Source organism: Podarcis erhardii (assembly GCF_964252035.2).
Source record: "Podarcis erhardii genome assembly, chromosome: 7".
Taxonomy (NCBI): domain Eukaryota; kingdom Metazoa; phylum Chordata; class Lepidosauria; order Squamata; family Lacertidae; genus Podarcis; species Podarcis erhardii.
The window spans coordinates 5,359,393-5,386,768 of NC_138511.1; the positions used below are offsets into that span (position 1 = coordinate 5,359,393).

Consider the following 27,376-nt stretch of genomic DNA (forward strand, 5'->3'; position numbering starts at 1 on the left):
GTGTCCGGTCTGATTCAGAATGAGTTGTCTGCTACTGGCGCTCTAGCCGTCTCAATGATTGTTTCATTGTCCTCCACTCTGGGGGAAACCACGGGCTGTCTGGGCTCCATGCAATCGGAGAGGGCGCTTCAGAGCCAAACAGTCAATAGCCCTGGTTAACTCCACATTCCAGCGGGCCACCAGGGAAGCAGCTGAAAGGCCATCAACATTAAATAAAACACCCCCCACCACTCTCAGGAAACTATTTGGATCCATTAAGTGGCAGGGGCGGACCATCCGAATCGGTCCCACCTCCCTGCAGAGGGGAAGGGTTGCGGAGATGTCCAGTTGCACCAGGAAGTGATCTGACCATGGCACTTCTTTTGTTTCACCTTTACTTAATGGGAAATGCAGTCTTCCCGTTCTGTAGGTGGGGAGGACTAAAGAGCAGGCACTACGAGTCCCAGAAGGCAATGGGAGAGCCGGCTCCCACTCCTCCCTTTCTCGCCAATGGGAGGCGAGAGTCGGGCTTGGGGGCGGGGGGATGTTTGGAGTGGCAGGGGCAGTTGTTTCAAGATGGCGGATCTGGCTGCGGGAGCGGAAGGAGCCGCTCGCTGGAGCAAGGACCGTATCCTTCCCTCAGGAGGGAGGCGGCGGGAGGAGAAGAAAAGGCGTGGGGGCGGGGCTGCTTGGACGGCGGGGCGGTGATAAACGAGGGCAAAGGCTGACGTGGTTCCTGAGCATGTGCAGAGAGCCGCCCCGGTTGCTCGCTCCGTGGGCTTTGTCCCCGAGTGCTGCAGAGCCAGGCCCAGGGGCTACGGCTGAAGCCCCCACTCCCAGGGCGGGCTGACCCTGGTCCCGCTCTCTCTTGCCCCTCGCCCTCCTCGGCAAAGAGCGGGCTGGGAATATTGCTGCTTCAGATTCTAGTGCAAATGGTGCTGCTCATACGTTACATCCCCCAGAGCTCCTTCTATGCACAGCGTGGCCACCCTAATAGTCGCGCAGAACTGAGCTTCTGCAGCTGATTTCAAGTTTTGTTTGTACAGTAGTTCCCTGTGGTGGAAGTTTTGCTAACTTTGGTGGCTGCCCTTGGGATGAAGACAGGGCTGGGGGGGGGGGAGACGTATATTGCACGGCCCTTGAGGTGTCCTATTTATGATATTTGTTATGTACTGAGTCCAATAGGATCCAAACTGCAGCAGTCTGATTGGTCCTAGAACAATAGGATCCAAAAGGCAGCAGTCTGATTGGTCCTAGAACAATAGGATCCAAATTGCAGCAGTCTGATTGGTCCTAGAACAATGCAGCAGTATGATTGGTTGGCAGGAACCACCCAATCATGCTCCAGATAGAAGTGAATCCACAACCTGATTGGCTTACAGTAGAATTCCGGAATTAGCCAATCATGTGCAGCCCATTGTGTAAATAATGTATATAAAGCAGATACTTTGAGGGGACATTCATTCATTCCTCCTCACCACTATGAGCTGAATAAAGAGCATGAAATCACTTTGTGACTCTGAGTATATTTCAGTATTGTATGTCTCCTGTTACGGTAAAATCTGGGTGCGAGGCTGCTCTGCCACCCAGCTCATCGGACTAAGTCCGCGGGTCCCTGCGGAGGAAAATGAGCTCAGACGGAGACAGGAGCAAGCTGCAGAAGATCCAAGTTTATTGCACAACAGGTTCAAGGCGAGATTGAACAGCGAGGAAGGGGTGACATGAACTTTTGAAACTTCCCTCCATGTCCCAGAATACAGTGCAAAATACATCACAGTTACATCATGAATACATTAAGGAGAGGTTGGGTTACACAGATTACATCATGAATACATTAGGAAGAGGTTGGGTTACACCGGATTAACATATGGAGGAGGGAGGGGGGAATATGCAGAGCTGGAGATATGCGCAGATAAGCACATCCTGAGTACCAGTGATGAGAAGACAATGGTCCATGTATGCATAGTCTGCCACCTGGCATTGCCCGGAGGAAAGGCTTGGCAGAGTAATTTGACGGGATTAGGGTCTTCCTGAGAGTACGTGACACCTCGCTTGAGGGATTATGGAGGACAGGGGAGGTGTCATGGAGTCCTAGAGAAATTGAGCCGATTGGCACCAAAAGCAAGAAAATTGGTGTTGTGGTTGATTTTATATGATTTTTAAAGATTTCAGCCCATTTTATATTGACAAAACCGGAAACAAAGTGGATACATTGTAGCGATATTTGACAGTTTTTATGGGTTCACAAGTTTTGATTCCATTGTTCTCCCAGCGGGGAGCCATCAGCAGCTTGTCAAAGGTTAAATGAGGTGAGCAACAGCTCAGCTGAGCTAGTTCTGCAGAGGGAAATGCATTGTTCTGATTGGGTAGAACGCGCCCATTCAAGATGGCTCTGATGGTGTTTCCTGCTTGGCAGGGGGTTGGACTCGATGGCCCTTGTGGTCTCTTCCAACTCTATGATTCTATGACTCTATGATTCTATGATTCTAAGAGATACAAAATGTCTGTATACACGGTCTACTAATGGAAACAATACAGCAGGTATAGCAAAAGAAGGACATAAGGCGGTTTGGTCTTATTTCCGCCCGGTCTATTTATTCTAGGGAATGGACGTAGGGAAAGGAGAAAGGCACTTTTATTTATGGGGTTCGGAGTTAAGTGTGGTGCTTGTGTAACAGTGTGGGGGCTGAGGGGTCCATATGGGGCTGGGTGCCCTAGAGGTCATCGCCTCAGACCCTCTGGTGACCGGCGGAAGGGGTGAAGAAGACATGCCCCCCCCCTCCGTATCACTCCATAGCCTCTCCCTTTCACCCAGGGACCCCCGAGCCCGTGACTCTGCAAAGCAGACCCAGAGCCTCTTCGTCACTCCCTCCTAGCGTCCTTTCGGCCCCAGAATGAGGCGTCCCACTCGCAACAGGAAAGACTGATGGTCCCTGCCCCCAAATGGTCCTACTTCTCTATGGAGCTAGAAAGGGAGGCTCAGACCTCCAGGCTCCCAGAGGCAAACTTAGGAGGTTATGGGAGGCCTCGTATTGCAGTTCTACAAAAGAAGGCCACCCTGCATTAGTTAGCTCGGTTGGTTAGAGCGTGGTGCTGATAATGCCAAGGTTGCAGGTTGATCTTCGTAATGGCCACCTGCATTTTCCTGCATTTCAGGGGGTTGGACTAGAGGACCTTTAGGATTCCTTCTAATTCTGCAGTTCTGTGATTCTAACATCTCTAAGGGGGGGACACATCTTGCATCTCCCACTTAAAAGTGCTAGATGAGCAGCTTACGATAACTCCATATGGTCATATTCTGGGTGCATGTTACTGTTGCTGCACTACTGATCTGCATTTACTACTGACCTGGACCCTGTGCCTTGGATTTCAACCTTTTTATTTGGCTAAGTACTAGTGCAGTGCACAAGAATAAAATGTTAAAAAAGGCTTATAGCAATAGATAGAAATGGGGAGAGAGGAAGAAAAATAAACAGTACCTGAATAGGGAACAGTGTATAAGGAGCAGTATATGCAAGTAATTGCATAAACGTGCTATTTTGTTTTCCATGTACTGTAATCATTATTTGCATTTACTGATGCTTACTGTCATTATCCACATACACTTTCTTCTTTCCCAAGATATCCATTTGGTATTAATATGTTCACATCCTTTTTGAACTAATTTGCATACATAGATCTTCAGCTGATGTATTTAAACTAAATCTTTCCATATGGATTTTAGTCTGTTTGGTTGCCCCCCCCCCCCACGGGCTTCCTTTTAGCATCTAGAAGAGATGATGTGTGGAGAACAACTTCTTGGATGTAACTTGCTGCCACTACTTGGCAATGGGCTGATGGCCAACTTAATTGAATCTACTAATTGATAAATGCCTGCTAAAGATATGCAGTGTGATGGCAGTCTGGATGGTCCAACAGGGAAGGGTCCCATGGTATGGTCTTGGTGGGTGCAGTTTACCCAGATTTCTCTCCTGATCCCCCAGATACCAGTACCTGCTTGTAAGAACCCAAGATAGCTTTTTCAAAAATGTGTGACTTTAAAGCTTAGTCTGTGTCCATAATAAGAGTCTAAGGAGCATTCATTGAGTGTATAGCCTCCAGGAGTTGCTATTATAATAAAGGCTAATACAAATAAATGTGGCTCATTACCTCCGTGATTGAGCTAGTTACAGGGTCTTTAATAAAAGGCAACCTTTTCATTCAGGTCGGTTTAAGAGTAATAACAAAGTGGATTTACAGAAATGTCTGTATTCTCCCACTCAGTGCTGTGTTGCGTCTGAACTTCAATTTTGATGCAGAAGAATTTTCAGACTAGCTCAATCACAGAGATATTTCCAGACTGTAAAATGTAGAATGGAACAAACCTTTTGCCCTTGCTTTCCTTGAATGAAATTGCATTCAGTTTCTGATGAAAAGCAGCCACCTGCCTATGTCTCAGGTATGATATTTGAATGGCTGCCAAATTTAGCTTGAATTGTTGGGTAGTGAATTGGGCCAGGACCTGATTCGGATTCACTCTGTGCATACGGCACATGCACCCTTGTCTCCGCGACTTTGGAGCAACAGGTTAAACTGAGATTGGGGGTCTGTTTGTATCTTTGGGGAGAGGGCTAGAAGTAAAAGAGCTCAAATGATAACTTAGGGATACAACCTTTTCAGGTCCTTTAGGAGGGCTGGAAAAATCTTGGTGTGTTTTTAGGCACCATCATCTCATTTTCACAGGTTGGCAGGCAGCCTTAGGTACTCCTTATAGAGCTAGAGAAATGGCTTAAAGCTGCCGTTTAGGAACATTTGATCTCTAGCTGCTCATATTTACATGTTTATTTGCTTACAGTTAGCCTTCTCCTTCATCGTGGAGCCCAAGGTAGTGTACATGCACACGCGGTTCTCAGGCAGTCTCCCTACCCTGGGAGTATATGAGATCAAACTGTGAATAATGTCATTGTATGCGCTGACTTCCTGACAAATTAGATCCGGGCTTCTGAGTTTCATTTGCCTGCCTAGCCATCTCCCAATTGGCTCTTCCTTACTCAGAGGTATCAGAGAAGGTGAGACAGAGTTTTGTTGGCCTACTTTGACTTGCTTTTATATTCTGACGGCTGTTACTGAAAAGAGAAAGAAATATTTTCATGGATAATTTTATCAGCTTAACCCATCTGACAGCGAGTCCAACTTGTGCTCTCTGCTCCCGTGATATACCTATATTTTTTTGTCAGATCCAGGAATGATTCCTGCTTGTGTGAAAACGTGTTCTCTGTATTGGCCCTTAGAAGTTACTGCCATGTCAAGAAATTTGTTTCTTTAAGGTAGATGAATTTTCCATGACTAATTTTCTTCATGTTTCTTCTACAAGAAGTTCTTTTCTTCAGGCAGATGATTCAGTAGATTCAATAGCCCTGGCTGATCAGCCCAGTCTCTTTGTATTGTGCTAATTGTTGCCACCCACTCACTCCTTGGGTGCTGGCCGGGCCCTTCAAATCCAGAGAGAAGCTGGGGCTATCAAGGCATCCAGGGCGGTTTGCAATGTTAAAATACTGAAAGAAATTAGGTATAATGTAAACGTGGTCTAGGATGGCGGCAGCGATGGCAGTCCAATTGAGTGCAGACTTTTTATGCCTCCCTTGCTCTCTTCTTATTCTCCCACAGCTGAAAAGTGGCTGTTTGTATCTGGCTTAGAAGCCTTTTTTTCTTATTTTTGTGCCAGCAAGGATAAAGTAATTGTACATGTAGGCCTTGAGAAATCCTCCTTGTCCAGGCGTCTAAAGGTCTTCTTTAGCATTTGTAACTGGCTAGATTACTATTTGCAAGCCTGGGGCCAAAATGGAGCAAGCAAGACCAGTCAGTTTCTGTCACAGTGCCTAAGGATTAAAAGCTTCTTTTAGGGAGTCAAAACTCTGGATACACCTCCATTATTGCCTGTTCTTGCAGCTGTGTATCGTGTTGTGACAGATGAGCTGCCTTTCAGCCTCACATAGGAGGAGCAGGAAGCATAGCTGTCAACCTTCCTCCCCCCCCCCCCGGGAAATTCCCTTATTTCAGCACCGTTTCCCGCTGCTTCCCGCTGCGATCCCGGATTGTTAGATATCCCGTAGACTGTTCCCGGGACAGGAGAGGCTGCTGATCCCTTATTTTCAAATCTGAAAGTTGACAGCTATGGCAGGAAGACATGTTTCCTTTTAACAAATCCCTCGCAGCTGCCTGTTCATGCCCCCTCCGCCAATCAGGAAGGGCATGATTGCTTTTTTAAAAGCTGGTTTTAATTTTCAGGTCCCTGGCAAAGGAGGAATGAAGAGTGCTTCTCTGAAAGATTTATGTCCTGAAGACAAGAGGCGCATAGCAAACTTAATTAAGGAGCTTGTAAGGTGAGGATAAACTGTCTGATAATGCATCGGGTTTAGGATGAGACTCTTTCCAATTACTGTTATGAAATTGAAGCATTCATGTTTATTAAAAGCATATTACTACTCCTTGCTGGCACAGGTATGATCAAGTAGGACATGGAGCAGGTTTTTTTGTTGTTGTTTTTTAAGAAGAGGAGTTTGGATTTGATATCCCGCTTTATCACTACCCGAAGGATTCTCAAAGCGGCTAACATTCTCCTTTCCCTTCCTCCCCCACAACAAACACTCTGTGAGGTGAGTGGGGCTGAGAGACTTCAGAGAAGTATGACTAGCCCAAGGTCACCCAGCAGCTGCATGTGGAGGAGAGGAGACGCGAACCCGGTTCACCAGATTACGAGACTACCGCTCTTAACTACTACACCACACTGGCTCTCAGGACATGGAGCAGTCGTCTACCTCTCTCTGTTGCAAGAGACTGCTTCTGTTGCAGGAAGGCCTTCAAAGTGTTTCATACAAATTTGTCCCCCTTGTGTCAGGGATGGCCTGGAAAATTGTGCCCTATCTCCCTTTGCTGCTTCCCCCCAAGCACCTACAAGTTCTTGCTTTGGACTGTGACATGCTAACATGGGGCCTGAGAGACATGTGTGTTTGGAGACACTGTGAAACCAGCACCCATGTGGTCCTGAGAGCACACTCCCTCCCAAAGGATCTTTAGCAGGAGTCACATGGAATGCTGTCCTTAATGTGTGTATCTGAACCCTCCCAAACGACAAAGGTGGGTCCACATGGAAATAATATAAAAAATAAGGGATTTATTATAAAGGTAGTTTTAACAACAAAGTGCAGCAGCATACACTCACAATTCTAGGCACATATAAAAGCAATATTCGAACTTTCTAAAATAAGCGTTCTAAATAAGGGCCCAAAGTAAACAGGGGGAAGTTAATTAGCAAGATAGTCACAAGTTAGTGCTGCTGAATCTGTGATTTGACCTGAGGTTGCCTGACTCATCCTGGAAGTGCCAGTGCTCTGTCTAGTTTGTATTTTCAGTTCTACAGGATTCCCAGTTGGCTGAAGGAACCGGGCACCAGAATCTTAAAGCAGAGGTTTCAGGATTTCAAAACCTGGTGCCCTTTTGCTTACTAATTATCCCAATGCCATCGTTGCAACCTAGCTTCCTGAGGAGGAGTGAATTGTTATGTATCCTCCTGACCTAGCTGGCAAGAAGGTCAGGGATAGAGACGACAGTTACAACGCTGAATGTAATCTTACAAGGCGGCAGGAGGGTCATTTCCTATGGCCATCCACTTCAGCCAAACCTGTCTTTGGTTCACTCCTGAACACAAATTGGGGCAACAGCAGAAGCCTCGTTGCTGCTGTTTGTGTGGCTGTGACTTGCACTGCCCCTTTAATAATCCAGCTGCCTAGTACGGGCTTTGCAGGTGCACTCTAGATAGTCTCTGCTTTCTGCCCTCTGAGCTATGGTAAAAGGCTGGAAGATGTGCTGCTGCAATCGACTGAAGGATTAAACGAAGTGGGCTGTATGCTGGCTGTCTAGCATCCGGAAGCAGCGCTAATAAGCCTTGCACCTGCTTTTCCCTGCTCCTCAGCCAAGCCCACGGCCTACTTGAGTTATGCACCATTCATCTTTTTCCTAGTTTAAGCTCAACATGCACCAGTTCTCCTGAGGCCTTGAAGCTGGAGTCAGTTGGGGATAACATGTATTGTTATCCAGATTTGTCATTTTATATAGCATCATTCCTTTTTAATAACACTCAAATTAACAACATATCAAATCTTGCGACATCATAATACAAATAATAAAACCAATTATACATTCCAAATTATATTATTTAAAAAGACTTCCCATGTTCTGGGTGGTCAGGAGAAAATCTTTTGTTTCTTGTTCCTGCACGCGAGTAGGAGCTGGATCGGGGCTGCTCAGCTGGGGAGGTACAGGCTCTGTCACACTGTCCATTGAGGGCTTTATGGCTGGGGGGCTCCTTTAAACTTCTCCCCCCAAAGGAGCCCCCATGTCAGCATCAGAGCCTCTGCACCACCTGAAGGCAGCCAAGCAGAATAGTTGCTGGGGTGGCAAAGGTGGAGGCAGCCGGGCAGCTGCATCTGAGAGCCCCTAAACTGCTGCTGAGGCAGCTGTCGGGCTGTCTCCGCATGGCCACCGATGCTCCTTTCAACTTCTCTGTTGAGGTGAATGCAGCCACGCACCCCTCAATGGAAAAGTGTGACGGAGCCTGCACCTCACCAGGTGAGCAGCCCCATCCAGCTCCTACTCCGTGCAAGCAGGAGTGGGGGCACTCAAAACGGAAGTGTGGCACGGAAAAAGGAAGTGTAACACTCGAAACGAACAGTTCAGATTCCGAAAAAAGTTCGCAAACCGGAACACCTACTTCTGGGTTTGCAGCGTTCAAATTTCAAGTAGTTCGTGAACTAAGCTGTTCAAAAACCGAGGTACCATTGTATGTTAAACTATCCTAGTACCTAGAGTCAATTGAGAATTCTAAGACACTGGAAAAAACAGTGCTGTTTTAAAAAATCAGTGGTTTAAATCAGTGTATTTATGAGTCCTGATTCCAAATGGCATCCCATTGCATCCATGCATGGACAAAAACTGCTCCTTGGTCTCAGAAACCACCATGAAAAATTTGCTGACAATAGCTAAAGAGGTGTCCAAATGCCTAGTGAACATACAACACCCTCCCAAAAAAACCCACTTTTATATGAATGAGGAACCAGTGATAACCAAGTTCAGTTTCCAATAATAATGGATTCCAAACAACAAATGTTGATCATGGAAAATCCATTATTCATGAGAGTGAAATCATCTGCCTCTCTGCTCTATAATTGGGTGCCTCAATTTTAAAAAATCCCTTCTCCTTTTAGGACGAGGCTGTGAAGAAAAGTCTGATGAAAGCGACAATTCTAATAAGCAAAGCGCTTCAGGGGGAAGATGTCATCTTCCCCCATAAAGTGGAGCCGAGTACCTGCCTCATAGTAAGTAAATAATTTTTTTTACAAAGCCCTGACCATCTTCGGTCCAGGGTGCCTCAGGACCCTGTTCTACCTCCACAGCGGAAGGCAGCAGTGTTTCTGAATATCAGTTGCTGGAAGCCACAGGCGAGGAGAGGGAGAGGGAGAGCTCTGTGCAGGTGAAAGATGGATCTTATTCCCAGATCCAGGAGGCCCACTCTTCTCCCATAGTTGTCAAGTGGGCTGGGCTGGAGAGAGAGCACAATTCAGGGCTTGGTGTGGTGGTGGCAGCGATGGTGTCTCCAGTTCTGACATGCTGTGTGCTTCCCCACAACAGGAAGTTATTGAAGAGGAGCCCCTGGGCTGCTACTCTGTCACCATCCTGCGACAAGCCATGGAGACCATCACCCACCTGACGTAAGTATGGGGAGGTACTTCTAGTCTCCCTACAGCTTGTCACTGCCCCACCTATTCTTGGCACCTCCTTTGCCATACCCTGAAATTGTACCCCTTGGCCAGGTACAGTGCACCCGGTTTATGGACTGCTGGGTGCTGATCATTTCCTCCCCCCTTCTTTTTCTTTTTTCTTCAGTGCCTACTCTTCTCCCCTAGGAGGACCCACTTGGTGTGGTGGAGGCAGCGATGGTGTCTCCAGTTCTGACGTGCTGTGTGCTTCCCCACAACAGGAGGTTATCAAAGAGGAGCCGCTGGCATCGCTCTCAGTCTTACACCAAGCAACGGAAACCATAATCTGCATGACGTAAGTACGGGGAGGTACTTCTAGTCTCCCTACAGCTTGTCACTGCCCCACCTATTCCTGGCACCTCCCTTGCCATACCCTGAAATTGTACCTCTTGGCCGGACACAGTGCACATTTCCTCACCGGGTTTATGGACTGCTGGGTGCTGATCATTTCCTCCCCCCTTCTTTCTTTTTCCTCTTCAGTGCCTTGAGACCACCTCTGAACTCCTTGCAGGTGTCTCCCAGGACCAGCCCAATACATTCTCCACCCACACTCCTCCCTGTAAGGAGGCATCTCTAAATCACAGCAGTCCTGACATATTAAAGTGCCCTCTTAACCTATTGACAGAGTTGTCCAAATTGTCTGAAGGCACATACACGGGTGGCCTCCTTGTCAGTGACCCTTTGTAGAGGTCACTTTGGTGACTGATCTTTGCATTTTGTTTTCTGGTAAAATTCTCAGCCCTGCTTTCCTACTGCCTGGTTCCATAATTATGCTCCACAGTTGCTGAATTAGCACTTTTTCTGCGAGCTTTGGATCATTCCCCCCCCCTTCTTTCTCCTTCCTCTTCAGTGCCTTGCAGCCACCTCTGAACGCACAGGTTAGATCGGAGCTGGTGGAGAAAAGCATCATGAAGGTCTTCTCTCTGCCCTCCCAGAAGCTGACGAAGCTGAGAGATGGGAGCCCCATGCGAGCAACAGAGATGCAGGTAACTGGACCTTCTGCTTCTAGGGATCTGAACGGAGGGAAATGGCTTGTCAGTACAGCCTGGAACTGTGGCCAGATAAAAAAAATTGAGGGCAAAAAGGCTGAGCCGTGTAAGCTACGAATAATGCTGCCAGAGATACTTGGCCCATCACAAGGATGTAACAACCAGAGACCCTGGGTGTATATTCTTGATTCTCTCGGTATGTGTGTCATTTAAAAAGGTGTCCCCTCACCTGGGTAATGGACAGGTGGTATAGAAATAAAGTCTCACCACAACCACCACCCCTGTGGCTCTTTCCCCAACTTCAAAGGATATCTTGCCTTCATTCTGGCTATGGGCTGCAAAAAGGTTTTCATTCTTTGAACAGAAATAGAGTTGAAGAATGTGTCCTTCTCCAGGTGTGCTGCCACTGGCCCCAGTCAGCATGGCCAACAGTCAGGAGTAGTTGGAGTCCAATAACCAGGCATGGGGACCCCAAGGTGCTCCAGAAGTAGAACAATAGAGCATCTGTTTTGGATCCACAAGGTCCCAGGTTCAGTCCTCAGCATCTCCAGGTGGGGCTGGGAAAAGACTCTCTGTAGACGACACCAAGGTTGGAGGATCAATGGCTGGGCTTGGTCTAAGGATGCTCCCTGCATTCCACTGCTATGGCTGTGATGAGGTGTAGGTTGTATTATTACATTTATCATATAAACACACAGATCACAACATAAAAATTCAAAATGCTTAATAAAACAAAAACAACTCAAGAGCCAATTAATATCTAATTCTACTAATGTTTAAAATTTTTTTTTAATGTCTTCTTTTTTCTATATCTTTATTTCTTATTTTGTTTATAAGCTGCCTTCAGTCCCTTTCAGGGAAAAAGGTAGGGTATAAAATAATATATAATAATAATAATAATAATAATAATAATAATAATGTAGTAAAACAAATAGCAGCAAACTTTCTCCTTTACAAAACAACCCCTTTTTGCAATTTGTCCCCTCTATGGTCCCGGCATGATTCATCAAACTAGTAGCCCAAGCTTTATGAATTTGCAAACCTGGATTAATGGTGGTTCTTCCATATGATGATTATTATTTCTCTCCCGTAGCCTTGGCTGGATTGACTCCTCAAAGACCTGTGAGCAAGAAAGAGCTGTACCAGCTTCCCGTTGAAGTACGTCTCTCAACATTGAACCTAGATGTGAGTAAGCAGGTGTCAAACTGACTTCTGGACCAAGGCTTAACCAGATCAGGAAGCTAGTGAGATGGAAAGGCTTCAAGTATTGTTTGTGGTTGTTGTTGTGGTTGTTTTTACTTTTGTTATTGAAAATTTAATAAAATTATTATATATTTATATAAATTTAGAACCTTTTTCAACACAGACACATTATAGACACACATCTAAGCATGGGTATTTCTTAGATCCCAGCCCTTGTCTAGGTATTTGTGTCTGCTTTGTGCAAGGGTTGAAAACAACCATCCATTTCTCTGGTGACACAACAACTCAACCCTCTAATAACTCGTATAGGGTGATCCTACAGCACAGGCCCCAGCCCCATAGCTGTACTCCTGCCAGGACAAAAGGAGCTCAACAAAGATGCAGCAGCAGTTCTCCTTCCACCTGCTGCATCCATTTTGTACACAAAGGGGAGACTTGGCCTTGAAGAAGGGTACTTCTTCAGCCAGCCTTACAAATGTCAAAAAGTTACTAGCCTGCAATATCTGTTTTGCCCCCTCCTCCAAAGTCAGCATGGAAACGCAGCAAAAAAGTGCCTTCTTCCATGAAGGATGGTGGAGGAGAGACACTCTGATAGTCCACTGTGTTCCTTTACAGCTAGCCAAGAAATCAAGTGAGCTGGCTGCTCAGTCACCTGCATGAATTCCTGGTTGCCTGGGGCTACTAGGCAAGTCGTCAAATACTAGGCTGTCTTCAGTGATTTTAAAACCGATCCCTTTCACCTTTTGAGTCTTCGAACACATGGATGTCTCCACCCCTTTAGGTGCCACTTTGAATTGGCGAAGGCTAACAATACAATACTTTTCCCCCTCTGAGAGCTTGCCATTTCTTGCCAACAGAGGCCTGTGGCACAGATCACAAACAATGAACAAAGGGTTTGTACCCCTTCTATGTGATGCCTCTTGAAGAGCATGACTGGGAGTTGTGGCTAGACATTACCAAGAAAACATGCCCTTCTGGGTTCAGCTACTCCTTTCAAAGAAGTCTTCAAAAGCTAATAAACTTCTTCTTATCTTTGTACCGACCTGCTGCCCAGGCACTTGTCCTGTACTTTTCCAGGCATCCATTGGGGCAGGAGCAGCAGCTGCAGGCACCTTTGACTTCACTTCCCCTTTCTGAACTTTCAGCAGGTGTCTTGCTCAAAAATTCCTCTCTTTGGAAATTCCTAGAAATTGAGCAGACAAGATCAGAAAAACGTCCAAGTTGTTCTTACAAAGCACTTCCCAAACTGAAGCTTCCCCTCCCAAAAGAGGAAATGAAAGCAGCACCAAAGAAAGAAAAGCTTAAGCAGCCCAGGAAAAAACTCTTAATGAAGAAAAACAAACTAGCCCAAACTTGAGAAGGCCCAAGGATAACCCTGCCCTGCACCAAGAACCCTGCACCTTGGACTTACTCTTCCCATCCGGAGACAGGGGCCGAACGCTTGGTTGAAGAGTCCTGCAGGGTTACACCACAGACCAAAGATTAATAGTCTTTTTATAGACCCCCGTTATCACATCAGCTGCCTAACTATACTCAACACTTTTATAAGAAGCTCAATTATTTGTATACCAAACAGATTTTTAATGGCTTTGGAGGTACTTCATAAAGCTTTATAATTCCATGAGCAATTAGCCTATGCTCCTCCCTACTATTTCTTAGACAATTAGACAAGTCTTATTCCAAGCCATGTTTCAGCGGCTAGAACAGGATCAATCACAACACAGAACCAAACACCAGGGAGAGGACCAGAGAGGAGGACAAGCATAATTTTTGCTGCCTTGTTCCTAAATTCAGAGCAAGTTTCCACACTTCTGTCATTCAGGGCTGGAACATCCTATTGTATGTAATTCACTACCTATCAATGTGGGTTGGCTGCTTTGGCATAACCCCAGCTTCTCTCTGGATTTGAAGGGCCCAGCCAGGACCCAAGGAGTGGGTGGGTGGCAACAATTAGCACAATACAAAGAGACTGCAAGCTGATCAACCACTGCACCAGTACTTAGCCAAATAAAGAGGTTGAAATCCAAGGCACAGGGTCAGTAGTAAATGCAGGTCAGTAGTCACTCACTGCTACAGACCCGTTGGGGGGAGGAGGTGCAGCAACAGTTACGTGCACCCGGAATATGACCACATGGAGTTAATCGTAAGCTGCTCATCTAGCTCTTTTTAGCTGGAGATGCAAGATGTGTCTCTCCCCCCCCCCCGAGATGTTAGAATCACAGACCTGCAGAATTAGATGGAATCCTAAAGGTCCTCTAGTCCAACCCCCTGAAATGCAAGAAAATGCAGGTGGCCCTTAGGAAGATCAAACCTGCAGCCTTGGCATTATCAGCACCAACCGAGCTAACTAGTGCAGGGTGGCCTTCTTTTGTAGAACTGCAATACGAGGTCTCCCAGAACCTCCTCACTTTGCCTCTGGGAGCCTGGAGGTCGGAGCCTCCCTTTCCAGCTCCATAGAGAAGTAGGACCATTGGGGGGCAGGGACCGCCAGTCTTTCCTGTGGCGAGTGGGACGCCTCATTCTGGGGCCGAAAGAGGCTCTGGGTCTGTTTTGCAGGGTGACGGGCTCGGGGGTCCCTGGGTGAAAGGGAGAGGCTATGGAGACACACAATATCATCCAGAGGACCCTCAAGGGCCAGGCAATATACGTCTCCCCCTCCCCCTCCCCTCCCTGTCTTCATCCCCAGGACGCGAGGAGGGAGCGGCGAAGAGGCTCTGGCTCTGTTTCGCGGGCTCACGGGCTCGGGGGCAACTGCCAACGGCCCCCCGCCCTGCCGCGCCCGACTCTCGCCTCCCATTGGCTGACAGGACCCCGGCTTCGCCCAGATACCGAGTCGGAAGAGCCGGCCAATGGGGAGGCCTCGGAGCGGGCGCGTGAGAAAGGAAAGAGGGGTTGGAGCCGGCTCGCCCACTGCCTTCTGGGAGTCGTAGTGCCTGCCCTCTATTCTTCCTCCCAGAGAACGGAAATGAATGACAGGGAGGACTGCGTTTCCCAAAAGCCAACGCCGCGCGGCTTCTGAGCTACGGGTCGCGAGAAGAGGCAAAAGTCCTGTTTTCCCTCCCAGGTGTGCAGGTTGCAGGTGGTCAGAGGCTGATGCGGGAGGGAGGAGGAGGAAGAGGGAGGAGAAGGCCCTGCGCAGCCTCAGCAGCTCCAGCCGCACCAAGCCCGACCTGGAGAAGCTCCCTGGTTGGCATGGAAACTGCCCAGAGCCTTTCTTCCCTCCCTTGTTCATTCCATGGCGCTTCCTCCCAACAGCCCCGGGAGGGAGGCCAGCCTGAGAGGCAGCGACTGCCAGCCCCCCCCCCCCCCGAGCCCTTCCTTTTTCATTCGCACAACAATTCGCCCTGGGAGGGAGGCCAGAAGGAGAGGCACGGAAAATGCTCCAAGGCTGCTTATTTTATTGCATTTATATCCCGCCTTTTTCTCCGAGGAGCCCAAGGTGGCACAGATGGTTCTCTCCCTCCTCCTTTAATCCCCACAACAACACCGAGGTAGGTTACTCTGGCAGGCACTGATTGACACCCACCCACCCGAGGTCACCCTTAATGGCCGAGGGGGGATTTGAACCCTGGTCTCCCAGGTCACAGTCCAGCACTCTGGCCACTGCACCACACCTTCGACTTTGCTATGGCAGAAAATCCTGCCTGGAGCCTCCCATGTTTTGGACCTGACCTTCGGCACACTTGCCCCCCCCCATTAGTTACCTTTGTTTGGAGGAAAAATATCTGCTACTTTCCCTTTTTCTTCTTCTTTTTTAAAGGCATGCCTTCTCCAAAGTGTACATGTGATCTTCTCTTTTGCCCCTGGGATACAGGGAAACTCAGAGCTTTGTTCGACTTCCTTAAGATTTCACACTCTTGCCTCATTTTTCTCTTCTCTTTATAGTACTTATCCCCACCTAAACCCAGGGATGACCTAGCAGTGTAGATTCAAATAAGGCAAGAAAATAAATTCCTGTCATATGTGGCAATAAATCTATGGGGGTTTGTAGTTTTAAAATTTCATGCTTCTGTTTTGCATGACATATGGGGGCACTATGGTATTTTCATCGCTTAGGGGTCTTAATGCAGTCCCAGGCCAGATTTGAATGTGTCTGTGGGGGTCCATAACAGTTGTCATGCCGGGCAGCCCTGAAGAGACCTCTATGTGTAGTTCTCAAATTCTGCAACGACTTAAGAAGAATTGAGAACAAAGTCTGGAGCTCACCATCTAGTTATGCTCCCCAAACAGTAAGACATTGTGGCTCTGATCTATGTGCATAATGTGATAGGAATTTTGAGGTCTTAGATATATGGTAATGTTCATAAGTGTACCAACCAAGCACGTACATAGATCAGCACAGGAAGACCAACCTGGAACCATTTTGATTCATTTTGATTCATTTTGAGCAAATGTTTTCTCTGCAAGGTCAAAGTGGGAAACCTCCCCATTGTCTATTTCCTCACAAATCCTGTCTTAAGGGTACATTTAAGATATGAATAGGGTGTGAGCCTGTGACCTGGCCCAGGAACTAAGTACCGTATTTTTCGCCCTATAGGACGCACTTTCCCCCCTCCAAAAATGAAGGGGAAATGTGTGTGCATCCTATGGGGCGAATGCAGGCTTTCGCTGAAGCCTGGAGAGCGAGAGGGGTCGGTGCGCACCGACCCCTCTTGCTCTCCAGGCTTCAGGAAGCTATCCGCAAGCCTTGCAAGCCTGGCGGGAGGTCCCGTGGGCTCGCAAGGCTTGCGGGCAGCAGCCTGCAGCCCACAAGCTCGGGGGATAGCGGGGAGGCGCAGCGCCGCCACCCTGCTATTCCCGGACCTGATCTGGAGGCTGGCCGGGGGGGGGGGGGAGAAGCAAGCTTGCTTCTCCCCATCGCCAGCCCCATGAGCTCGGGGGAAAGCAGGGCAAGCCGCTCCCCCACGGAGGCTAGAGAGGCTGTCCCTGAAGGCAGAAGAGGGAGACGGAGCACTCCGTCTCCCTCTTCTAGCTTGGGGATGGCTGCGCAAACCTGGGGGGGAAATAATTTTTTTCCCCTTGATTTCCCCCCCAAAAAACTAGGTGCGTCCTATGGGCCAGTGCGTCCTATAGGGTGAAAAATATGGTATTTATCATTACACAAGACTGGCCAGGCTCCCCAGGCAATCCAGTCAAGTAACCTGCCAGACAGGAGATAAACAATGGCAGGAGAAAAACAACATTCAATTTTCTGTTTTAGACCGCCTTTTCTGTGATGTAGGTATGATGTATCTGAGGGGTGGTCTTAGGTTACACCCCTTCTGTGATGTATGTATGATGTTTCTGGGGGTGGTCTTGATCTAGGTAAAGGTAAAGGGACCCCTGACCATTAGGTCCAGTTGTGACTGACTCTGGGGTTGATGCTCATCTCGCTTTATTGGCCGAGGGAGCCGGCGTGCAGCTTCCGGGTCATGTGGCCAGCATGACTAAGCCTCTTCTGGAGAGCCAGAGCAGCGCACGGAAACGCCATTTACCTTCCCGCTGCAGTGGTACCTATTTATCTACTTGCACTTTGACGTGCTTTCGAACTGCTAGACTGGCAGGAGCAGGGACCGAGCAATGGGAGCTCACCCCGTCGCGGGAATTCGAACCACTGACCTTCTGATCAGCAAGTCCTAGGCTCTGTGGTTTGACCTACAGCGCCACCCGTGTCTTGATCTACAGGGTGGCAATTTCAAAAGTCTTTATTAAGGCCTTGTGTGCCATTGTTCTGGGTTCCTCCTTCTTTCCTGTGAGTGAGGGGAGCACCCTATTGCAACAGATCAATAAAGATCAACCTTACTAGTTGCTTTGCTTCTCAATATTCTCTGGTTGGCCTCTGTTATTTTCTCCTACCAATAGGGAACCTATGTAAGGACTCTATATGGGCTCTTGGATACCCCATAAGGGAAAAAGGGCAATTTTTGTTTACAACAATAACATGTGCTGGTTCATAGTAAAAACAGATTTCCAAAAATGCTTTCAGTGTTCAGGTGAAAGTTTATTTGCATTTGCTGTTTTTTGCTTTTTTGTGTATTTTTTAAGAGCAACCAAAGGAGACAAAAGCTGTTTAAGGAGTTTCAGATGCAGATATTTAGCAGTCGTATCTTGCTTGGCAACCCAATGACAGCCCAGGCCTCTTGCCTGACTCAGCTCAGTCGCTTTCATACTGTACTATCCATTAGGTCAAGAAGAAGAGCCTCTACCACCATCTGTACGGAGGAACATGCAGCATTAGCAGAAGGCGGCACCGTTGGGAAGGGGTCAGCTGCTGACTTGTCAAACTCTCTTGAAGACAGCAAGTATTCAAAGGTTTAAAAAGCAAAGTACAATACAAAAAGGAAGATATAAAATTGCAAAGGAAAAACAAACCAAATTGCCAGTCTAAGCTGCCCCAATGGTTGAAATAGTGGCAGGTACAGAAAAGAAAGAAAGAAAAGTAGAGGCTTTTGTGTCATAACGCATAAAGAGAAGAGTCTTAAGTTGCCAGAGAAAGATTATTTACATCAGAACCTCAAAGGCAGACTTCACAATATCAGTCAAAGGCCAAACACGGGGGCTTTATTTACAGAGGGCAACATTAAATAGCATTTTGAAGCAACGATTGTCAGACACAGACACTGAAGTTTTTGCAGCCCGACTGATAACACAGAGCGTTCTTGTGACCTCTGCTTCAGGCTAATCTGGGCCAGGCCTGGCCCCAATCCCTTTTTGGTGGGGAGAGAGGCAGCTTGGAGTTCTGCAGTGTGTGGAGGGGTGTCGGGGATTGCACTGAATCTGGGGCTGGGCTTGGTGGACCCCTAGCCTGCCAATCGACAAGGGCATGGCCAGCCGTGATCAGGGCTGCTGTTAATGTCAGTGTGTGGCAGTGGGCAAAATCCTAAGGAGTTACTGTGGAGTCCCAGAGTGGGAATTGTGACTTTACCGATTGGGAGGCGTGTATTGCTGCCTTTGCTCCTTTCCCTTGCTCTTCCACGAAACTGGTACTATATCCAGACACTCAGTCTCGCTACGGGTAACTCTCCTGAGATGGCCGCGGGACCAAATTCTGCTATGTATATTTTGCGGTCACACTTTCCAGCTGTGAAATGTGGTATTGGCCCCAGAACCGAAGCATCCTAGGAATCCTGGGTGTGGTGGGCAGATGAGAGTAGCATACATACACCATCCCTAAACTGGATGCACTGGCTGCTAAAGGGGGACAAGTCAGGGCTAGCTTCTGACCTAATAGTAGTAACCTGTGAGCGGCTCACCTCAAAGACTCCCTCCTCCCCGGGCAAGTCTTGCAGCTCAGCAGAGTTGGCCTCACCTTCTTGACTCTTCCACCTCTGCACCAAGTTTAGGAGTTGTTGATTGCTGGTTGAAAACTAGAGGGGAATGAAGGCCTGGGAGGTGCAGCCCCTCTCTGGGAATAGGCTACAAGCTGATCCCCACATAGAATCATAAAGGTTGGAGGGGCCCGTAAGGGTCCTCTAGTCCAGCCCCTGCAATCAGTAACCATGGCTAGGCTGAAAGAAGACAATAGGCTCTCCTAGTAACTTTGGTGGGGTGGAAGAAGGAGCCAAAATGCCGTTCTTTCAAAAGCTGCCTAGCTGCACCACACATAATATATCCATTGTCTCCCAATCTTCCATTGTAAACCCGGGCAGGGGCGGGAAAAGATACGACCCATCACAAAACTGCTACTTTTACACCCTAGGAAAACCACTTTTCCTCCTTAGGGAGTGAATGCCCACAGATCAGCTGCATAAGGATGGTGATGATGACAGGCTTGCTTCATAATAATTCAGCATTTGCTTATGCCTTGCCGCTTACATGGAATAAGTGCTCTTGTGATCAGATGCACAGTTCTAAATGAATAATTACTAAGTGAATATTGTGTAATTACAGAGTGAGAGTGGGAGTCTGTTCTCCGCTAACTTGTCTTCTAAATATTATTTTAAAAAATAAGAATTGGGACTTGATAATCTTTGATTACTCAGAGCTTGCTATGCTCAAATAAATGGGGGCACATTTCATCAGGAATGTACCCAGGACAAACCCCGAAGGCATCCAGGGCATTCCCTTCACAAGGATGGATGGGCTGGGCCTGCTTCCCAATGTGCTGGCAAACTGGGCTCTCAGGTGGTTCTTGCTTTCCAGATGCAACAGCCTCCAGTTCACAAAATCATAGATTTGTAGAGTTGGAAGGGATCAGGAAGGTCCTCTAGTCCAACCTCCTGCAATGCAGGAATCTTTTACCCAGTGTGGGGCTTGAAGCCACAGCCCTGAGGTTAAGAGTCACATGTTCTACCACCTGAGCTATCCCAGTTGGCTGTGAGGGGCTCTCATTCCACCTTCTCCAACTGGGTTCCCTCCAGATATTTTACACCACAACTCCCATCAGCTCCAGCCAGACACTTGTTCTGACTGGGAACTGTAGTCCAAAACATTTGGAGCATTCCCAACTGGGGAAAGCTGAATAACTCGTGAGACTGGGCCAGAGTAATGAGCCACCCTTTCTGGCCTCACTCTGTGTTCTCTGCAAGGCTTCAGCACTTCTTTTCTAGCCTTCCTGTGGTCTCCTTGAATGCCTGCCTCTGCTCAGCCCCTCTGTTTAACCAGCCTACCTCCACGTACTCAACAGCAGGGAAATAAATCTCCACCCTTTTCTCCCTATAGCCCCTTTAAAGAATTGGGGAAGAGGGGAACAAAAGAGAAAGTTCCTCTGGCAGCAACCACAGAATGCCATGACCTCCCCACTTATCAATGGTTCCCCATGTGCTTGGCAAGCCTTGCTTTTCTTTCCTCTGCCCATGCCTCTGTATACTGAAGGGAGTGTGTCACGCAATGAAAGCTGTTGGCGCAGCAAAAGTAGCAGTCCTTAGAGAGCAACAGGATTATTTGTGTCCTTGGCCAACAGAGTTGTTTTGGCCTTTGGAATCAAAAGAGCAGTTTCCTTACAGGGTAGCTGGCATGACTCCCAACTGAGTCTCTCTGAGAAAATATGAGCCCCAAGCATCTTTCCATAGCATTCATGAGCCCCTGAGCCCCTCTCAGCAATGATACGCTGCCCACATCTCCACTGACAACATTCTGCAAACATAGTGTCACCACCACCCCTTCCTCACACATCATGTGGAAACTTGTAAAGTGTAGAGCTTATATGGTGGTCCGCTTCTGCTCCTAAATATTATTTTCCTGACCAGATCTGCTCTGTTTCACAGCAACTGCCTTTCCTGGAGAGAATTTGGATCTTGGTTTGCATTGCGTGGCCTCAGTCCGCCAGATTCTGACTACACACCTAGAATCAGGGCTCCCCCCCAGCTGGAACTCACCAGAACTCAGTTCTGGCACCTCTCAGGTGGGCACCATTGCTTCCAGCATCTTCTTTTCTAGAAAAATTGCACTGCCTGGAATAATAGAATTGTAGACTTGGAAGGGACCCAATAGGTCATCTGTTCCAACCCCCTGGGTGAAATCGAGCAGCCGTTCTTCAGACTCACTGCCTGAGCTGGCGACTTGGTCTTTGGAGGTGCCATTTCAGTGCTGGGAAAAGGAAGATTCTCAGTGAGGTTTAAGGGTCTGGGATACAAATATAGCAATGAATAAATTCAAGATTACATTGAGTGATATATATGAGAGCATTGGTTGTGGCTTACATAGGAAGCTGCCCTATACAGATTCCTTATAGCTCAATGTTGTCTACATTGATTGGCAGTAGCTCTCTAGGGTTTCAGGCAGAACTTTCTCCCAGTCCTGAAGATGCCAGGGATTGAACCTGGGACCTTCTGCTTGCAAGGCAGATGTTTGGCCACTAAGCTATGGCTGCTCCCCACACTTTGCATTTGTTTGCATTGAATGGCTATAGCAAACTTATCAGCTCAGGCCAATCAGGTAATTCTGCCACCTTCAGTTTTCATGATTTTGACATGCACACCTGGCAAATGAAATCGAGGCTGCAGCAGACAGGACCCGTGAGTTGCCCAGAAATTGGAGGGCTTCCCAGGAAGGAGGAGACATGGCCCCAACCCTTCCCAAAGGGATCTCCTGCATAAACTGCCCATTCAACCTACCATTTAAGCAACGTTTGTGTATAATGAACATTGCTTAATGTTATTAATGTTATTAGCTGTGGAAGCACCAGAACCAGAGAAGCCTTTTGTTGTAGTAGTTTCAAAACAGCAGGACATCTCCAGTCACTTATTCTTTATAAAAATGACTGAGTTCTAAAATATTCATTCCCTTTTGTCTACTGAGGAAAAGGGGAGGATTTGGTCCTTATTACAAGAGAAATGAGTTTCTCTATGCAAAGCACCAGTATAATTTTTGAGGTACAAGAAGAGTGAAATCTCTCCTTCAGTGAGTTTAAAAGAAGAAATGCATAGCTGTCAACTTTCAGATTTGAAAATAAGGGATCAGCAGCCTCACATGTCCCAGGAACAGTCTACGGGATATCTAATAATCCGGGATAGCAGCGGGAAGCGGCGCTGGAATAAGGGAATTTCCTGCAAAAAAAGGGAAGGTTGACAGCTATGGAAATGGGGTTGGTTATTTTACTCTCAAAATGTACTTGTATGTACCAGCAGACTCCCCACTTTCTAACAAATGGGATAAAAGAAGCAACTTCTCTGGCTCAGATAGGAGATGGTTCCTTTATGAAGGTGTTGCTTTCTGGGTATTGTGACATAGAGACCTGATCTACTCCATGTGAGCAGCTCTCGCCCATTTCAGTGAGTCTTGTGCAGGAGAACATGCACGTAGATTGTGCCCAAATAGATTTGCATTACCCTTGTGATTCTTTGCATAGGCATGTTCACATGAGAGCAAAAGACCATTGCTTAAGTCTCCCTAACTGGCCAGTGGCAGAGGTAATGCATAGGGGACTTTTGTCAATTTCAGTTTCTCTCTGTTATTCCAATCTTAAATCCAGTTCTTCACATTTCCACATCAGTTTGCAATGTATTTTTTAAGTCCTGCTGGAAATTCATTAGCATTTTAGTGTGAATTTCCTCTAACGCGCACATTTCTGTATGCCATTTTGCCTAATAACAAATTTTAGCAAAGCATATTTTCTTCAAACACAACACATATTTGTATGTTACTTTTACTAGTCTATGCATAGGTACAGTATGCACAACTTTACCTCTGTGGATGCATTACTGTACACACCACTTTCTCAGAAAACTGCAATGCAAAATTTGGAGGATAGTTGTTCTTCAATTTGTATATTGTTTTGGGAAGTGTGAATTGGGAAGTGTGAATTTCAGTGCAAACTGAATCATATTTCTTCCCCCATCTCTAGGGCTAGAACACACAAATTTGTTCTGGAGCGTGAAATAGCAGGGGTTGAAGTGTTAAAGTCTCCTGCAACACCCCCAAGAATCCTGATTTGGATTGTTCCCCCCACCCACAGCACCCCAGCAACACCCACAGAAAAAACCCCACCATTCACACTTTTGCTAATTGTACAATGGTGCCGTGCTTAGTTTGGCCCCATGGCTAGTGAAGGATCACAATTGTGTGTAACCTAATCCTAACCTTTCTTTTCTTAACCTACTTCTGGTGGGGCAATAAGAGAAGTGGCTTCACATATCCACCTAACGTTTTCACCTTTCTTAAATCACGCCCCAAATGTTTCTTTCTTCTTGCTGAGTCTCAAAATGCAGAGCAAAGAACAATGTTCAACTACCAGAGTGGAGGCTCGGATTGGAACAGGGAACTAACTGACTGGCAGGGAAAATGTTAAGCACTGCTCAGCTCCCCCCCCCCCCATTTTCTCAGTCCTGATCACTCCACCAGAAGCAGCAGCTTCATTTTCAGATGAGGTGAAACTGCCATGATGTGCCTGTAATGCTTAGCATGGCTTGAAGAATTTAAGGGGAGGAGCATCCAGGTGTCTTGGACCACAACTCCCATCAGCCCCAACCAGCATGGCCAATGGGCAGGAATGATGGAAACTGTAGCCAGACTACACCTGGCTGTCCCCAACCCTGCCTGGCAGGAACAAAGATTGCAGCAGACCTCTTTGGTGGGTCCCCAGCCACTGCCCCCCACCCCTGGATCCAGCCAAACAAAGGAAAACACTAACAGCTCTAATTAACTTCTGTTGAAAATCTGTATCTGTGTCCCAGCCAAGCATCGTGAGTGATGCTCAGATCCCTTCTAAATGTGAATGCAGTAGAGAGAGCAGAGGCAGGCCATTTCGGTGCAGAACCTGCACCCCGATCCAAGTGGCTCTCAAAAGCAATTTACAGCTGCAGCAAATTTTACAATCACTTGTGAAAACACCTCAAGCGTGATAAAACCCCTTAATAGTGCAGTAAGTGAGAAAATAGTATTTTTGTAAGCTTTCCATCGTATTATCCGTTGTGATTACACAAGTGACATTATCGGCAGTGTTTGTGGCTGTCTTGATAGTCCAGACAACCAAACTAGCACTTATGTGGCTGAAATGGAGTTATTGTAATACATATTTTCCTTAATGTAGTGCAGGTGGAACTTGGGAGAATCTGATTTATTTCCCACTAGGGCATCAGCACTTTACCAGCAGCTGGAACAGAGAGGCCTCTCTAGATCTGATGGAGCTGCTGGGTGGCCACACCTGACCATTTAAGGACAAGAAGCTCCCTTAGATCAAGCCAGGTCCCTGATCCACCTTGCCAAGCTTCAGCCACTCCAACTGGCAACAGATCTCAGAGGCATCATCAGGTGAGAGACCTCCTTTGGCCCTGTGACTTGGTGTCTTTTTCTCACCTGAGACACCTCAAATTGATCCCAGGATCACGTGCATGCAAAGCACATGCTCTACCCCCGAGGAGACGTGTGCGTGCGTGGGGATATTGCAGCCCAGAAATCTAAGCGGGTTTCAATCCAGAACCAGTAGACAGTCCTCAAAACAAGGGAAATGATTCCATTTGTTAGCCTGGATTGTCAACCGGGGACCAGCCCCCTGCTCATTTTGAAGCCTGGGGCAGAAAATCCACAGGGTACCCCCAGTACATTGAGAAGTTCTCCTGCACAAGCCCCATCAAAAAGAAGATGAGATGTGCAAGAGACTCACCATCCTCTTGTACACCTCACAGCGACTTCCAATGAGGAAGAGCTTCTTGGTGGATTGTGCCCCAGGGGTCAGCTCTGTTCTCTTCCCCTTTGCCAGCCTAATGGTACCTGCCCAACCTTGTTCCACCTGCAGGGCAATCCACTGGTGCAGGGGGAGCCACTCCTTATATTAAAACGCCCACCTTCTCCAAAGGCATTTAGTGTCACTCGTTCGTACGGAAAGGAGGTCCCTGGTGCTCAGCTGGCTCCTGGGTCAGATCCTTGCCCAAGAAATCCCACACCCTTCTCCAAGGGCTTCTCGGCAGCCGAAACATCTTGTCTGCTTTAAAGTCCAGAGCAATTTCCGTCAGAGATTAATAGCGGCAATTGGATCAAGCATTCAAAAAACCAGTTCAACGTCCCGTTCTGCAGGTTCCCTGCTTCAGCAAGGGATCAGCACTCTCCCCAGTGCACACCAGTATTTCTGAAAGTGTCCCGCTGTGCACTAGAAAGCAGTCCATGGGAAACTTCCACGCATGGGCCTGATGTGGCTTGGGACGTTTGCGCTGTGAAGTGACTGGCATTCAGTGGCAAGCACCCTCTCTGTCCCAAAGGGAGCATTTAAAAGGACAGACTATCTTGGTTATATCCTTGGATTCGTGGCCGGGAGGAGGGTTGTCTCACAAATCCTCAGAAAGCATTTCCTCACCTTCCCAAGCAAATCCCATGGGGGAAAAACATTCTGGGGCCTCAGCCTCTCTTTTTCGCCGTCCAAAGAGATGCCACTGTAAGGAGGAGTTTTCCCTGTGGTGGCAAGAGCAGAGGGAGTAGCGGAAGGCAAGAGGAAGAAGAAAAGGAGGAGAAAGGAGGAAGAAGAAGAAGAGGAGGAGGAGGAGGAAGAAGAGCAGGGAGAAGCATCCAGGAGAGGACCTCAAGACTCTGTCTTCTCTTTCTTTTTGCTCTTTTTCAGAAAGGACGGGGCCCGGAATTTCTTTTTCTTCTTTGAAGGTGACTTGGAAGGGGAGCCCTCGGGTGACACAGGTCCACTGGTGACCGTCTCTGTTTTGTCCTTAGGGGCGTCGGTGTCTGCGTTGGTGGTCATCTGGCTCATTCCTTTGCTGAGCAGGTCCTCTATGTTTTGATCATCGTCCTTGCCGTTCACCACCACCATGCCTGGGTCGTCCGCCTTCTGGTCAGCTTCGGCAGGCGCCTGGCCACCGTCCGCCTTCTTCCCACCTTTCCAAAAGAAACAAGAAATGAGAGCTGAAGATTCAACCGATGTCGTCTTTGGATTGCACCAGGAGTGATGCAAAACAAGGAGTTCAAGTGCAAGACATAGACGGGAGAGACCTGCTCAGCCAGGAGGCTTACCGGGTGACCTTGGGGCCAGTCCCTGTCTCTCATCCTGATCTACCTCACAGAGTTGTTCTGCAGAAAGGGGCACAGGGGTGTGTGTGAAACAATAATAAAGGGCTAGAACAGATGGGTGACAATACGATTGGGAGTGAGGGGATGGAGAGAATGAATAAGGTGCATTCAAGAAAACAAACACCAGTAACTAATATTGCTTCCTCACCAAAATGCTATTATTATTGTTGTTGTTGTTGTTGTTGTTGTTATATTACTACTGTATTAAAATAAATAACTTTTTATTGTTAAGAATGGCTAACAATAAAACTGTAACATTAGCAAAGGTTAGAACTACAATGCATAATGATTGTCGTTCTTTTGGAGAGCCAGCGGTGGTGCAGTGGTTAGAGTTGGAATCTGACCTGGGAGAACCGGGTTCAAATCCCAGCTCAGCCATGAAGCTGGGCCAATCACTACCCTCTCAGCCTAACCTACCCCACAGGGTTGTTGTGAGTATGAAACGGGGAGAGGGAGAACCACACACACCACCTTGAGCTGCTTGGAAGAAAAGGTGGGCTGTAAATGTAATGAGCACATAAATAACTACTGAAATACTTTGTACAGCAAGAACCCATCATGTCCTTATCCAAATGGTGCCTGCTCCAAAGGCCTGCCTGAGCAGAGCCCTTGAGCGGATGCCTGAATGAACGTTGGGATGGGGAGGGACAAGCTGGTCTCAAGAGGAAGAGAGTTCCACACTTGGAGTGCTGCCACTGAGAAGAGCCTCTCCTGCAGACTGCAAAAGCCTGGGGCTGGCCGGGGCTGCAGAGAGAAGAGGCGCTTCTTCAAGCAGCTGGGTCCAAGTGCCGCCATCTTGAACTGGTCCTGCTGCAGACACTGCAATGCTTTCATGATCAGTGTCATAAGACCCTACTGTACGCGCAGCAGGATTCTGCCCCACTTTTTGAGGGAGCGCACAGCAGTAATCCAAGCAGCATGAACTACCGTGGGTAGGCTAGTCTCCACAGGGCGGTAGGAGGGCCTGCTAGGGCTGGGCATAGG

General features: G+C 47.6%; 2 protein-coding genes and 3 long non-coding RNA genes across 15 annotated transcripts in view; 2 read left to right on the top strand and 3 right to left on the bottom strand.

Annotated features, from left to right (window-relative positions):
• The first annotated feature begins 441 nt into the window (after positions 1 to 441).
• On the top strand, positions 442 to 26,109 carry LOC309345489 (uncharacterized protein). Of its 4 annotated transcripts, XM_081868578.1 has the most exons (5): positions 442 to 607; positions 4,382 to 4,417; positions 6,247 to 6,341; positions 10,624 to 10,759; positions 26,039 to 26,109. In XM_081868578.1, exons 1-5 carry the CDS (start codon positions 524 to 526, stop codon positions 26,084 to 26,086), a joined length of 399 nt encoding a protein of 132 aa, XP_081724704.1. In that variant the 5' UTR covers positions 442 to 523; the 3' UTR covers positions 26,087 to 26,109. The 4 variants fall into 4 exon arrangements, 1 of the variants encoding a protein (XP_081724704.1); XR_014158251.1 differs by lacking the exons at positions 442 to 607; positions 10,624 to 10,759; positions 26,039 to 26,109 and adding an exon at positions 9,995 to 10,609 and having other exon boundaries at positions 2,854 to 5,027; XR_014158252.1 differs by lacking the exons at positions 442 to 607; positions 10,624 to 10,759; positions 26,039 to 26,109 and adding an exon at positions 9,222 to 9,333 and having other exon boundaries at positions 2,854 to 4,417.
• LOC309345507 lies at positions 7,113 to 9,996 on the bottom strand. The gene is made up of 2 exons (XR_014158269.1): positions 9,711 to 9,996; positions 7,113 to 9,674 (listed from the first exon to the last, which is right to left on the bottom strand). It is a non-coding gene; the product is annotated as an uncharacterized lncRNA (long non-coding RNA).
• LOC309345502 lies at positions 11,359 to 14,204 on the bottom strand. Of its 5 annotated transcripts, none has more exons than XR_014158258.1 (4): positions 13,377 to 13,501; positions 13,009 to 13,148; positions 11,805 to 11,941; positions 11,359 to 11,410 (listed from the first exon to the last, which is right to left on the bottom strand). It is a non-coding gene; the product is annotated as an uncharacterized lncRNA (long non-coding RNA). The 5 variants fall into 5 exon arrangements; XR_014158259.1 differs by lacking the exon at positions 11,359 to 11,410 and adding an exon at positions 14,190 to 14,204 and having other exon boundaries at positions 13,377 to 13,420; XR_014158260.1 differs by lacking the exon at positions 11,359 to 11,410 and having other exon boundaries at positions 12,923 to 13,148; positions 13,377 to 13,608.
• LOC309345504 lies at positions 15,442 to 24,583 on the top strand. Of its 2 annotated transcripts, XR_014158264.1 has the most exons (4): positions 15,442 to 15,456; positions 15,851 to 15,903; positions 18,130 to 21,287; positions 24,455 to 24,583. It is a non-coding gene; the product is annotated as an uncharacterized lncRNA (long non-coding RNA). The 2 variants fall into 2 exon arrangements; XR_014158265.1 differs by lacking the exon at positions 15,851 to 15,903.
• ADD2 (adducin 2) overlaps positions 25,896 to 27,376 on the bottom strand; it is a gene marked incomplete at its 3' end in the record, with an annotated part of 65,350 nt that continues 63,869 nt past the window's right edge. For 2 of the 3 annotated variants that reach the window (XM_081868441.1, XM_081868443.1), the window contains one exon: positions 25,896 to 26,200. In XM_081868441.1, the coding sequence (XP_081724567.1) occupies positions 25,896 to 26,200 (305 nt within the window). The remainder of the gene's footprint in view (positions 26,201 to 27,376) is intronic. The other variant, XM_081868442.1, reaches the window with a different exon arrangement.

Bases quoted from the DNA above. Each gene is read 5' to 3' on its own strand.
- LOC309345489 (XM_081868578.1), top strand. From the start codon at position 524: ATGTTTGGAGTGGCAGGGGCAGTTGTTTCAAGATGGCGGATCTGGCTG. The intron at 608-4,381 runs GTATCCTTCCCT...AATTGCATTCAG, and splicing joins CGCTCGCTGGAGCAAGGACC to TTTCTGATGAAAAGCAGCCA. The intron at 10,760-26,038 runs GTAACTGGACCT...TTTTGTCCTTAG, and splicing joins TGCGAGCAACAGAGATGCAG to GGGCGTCGGTGTCTGCGTTG.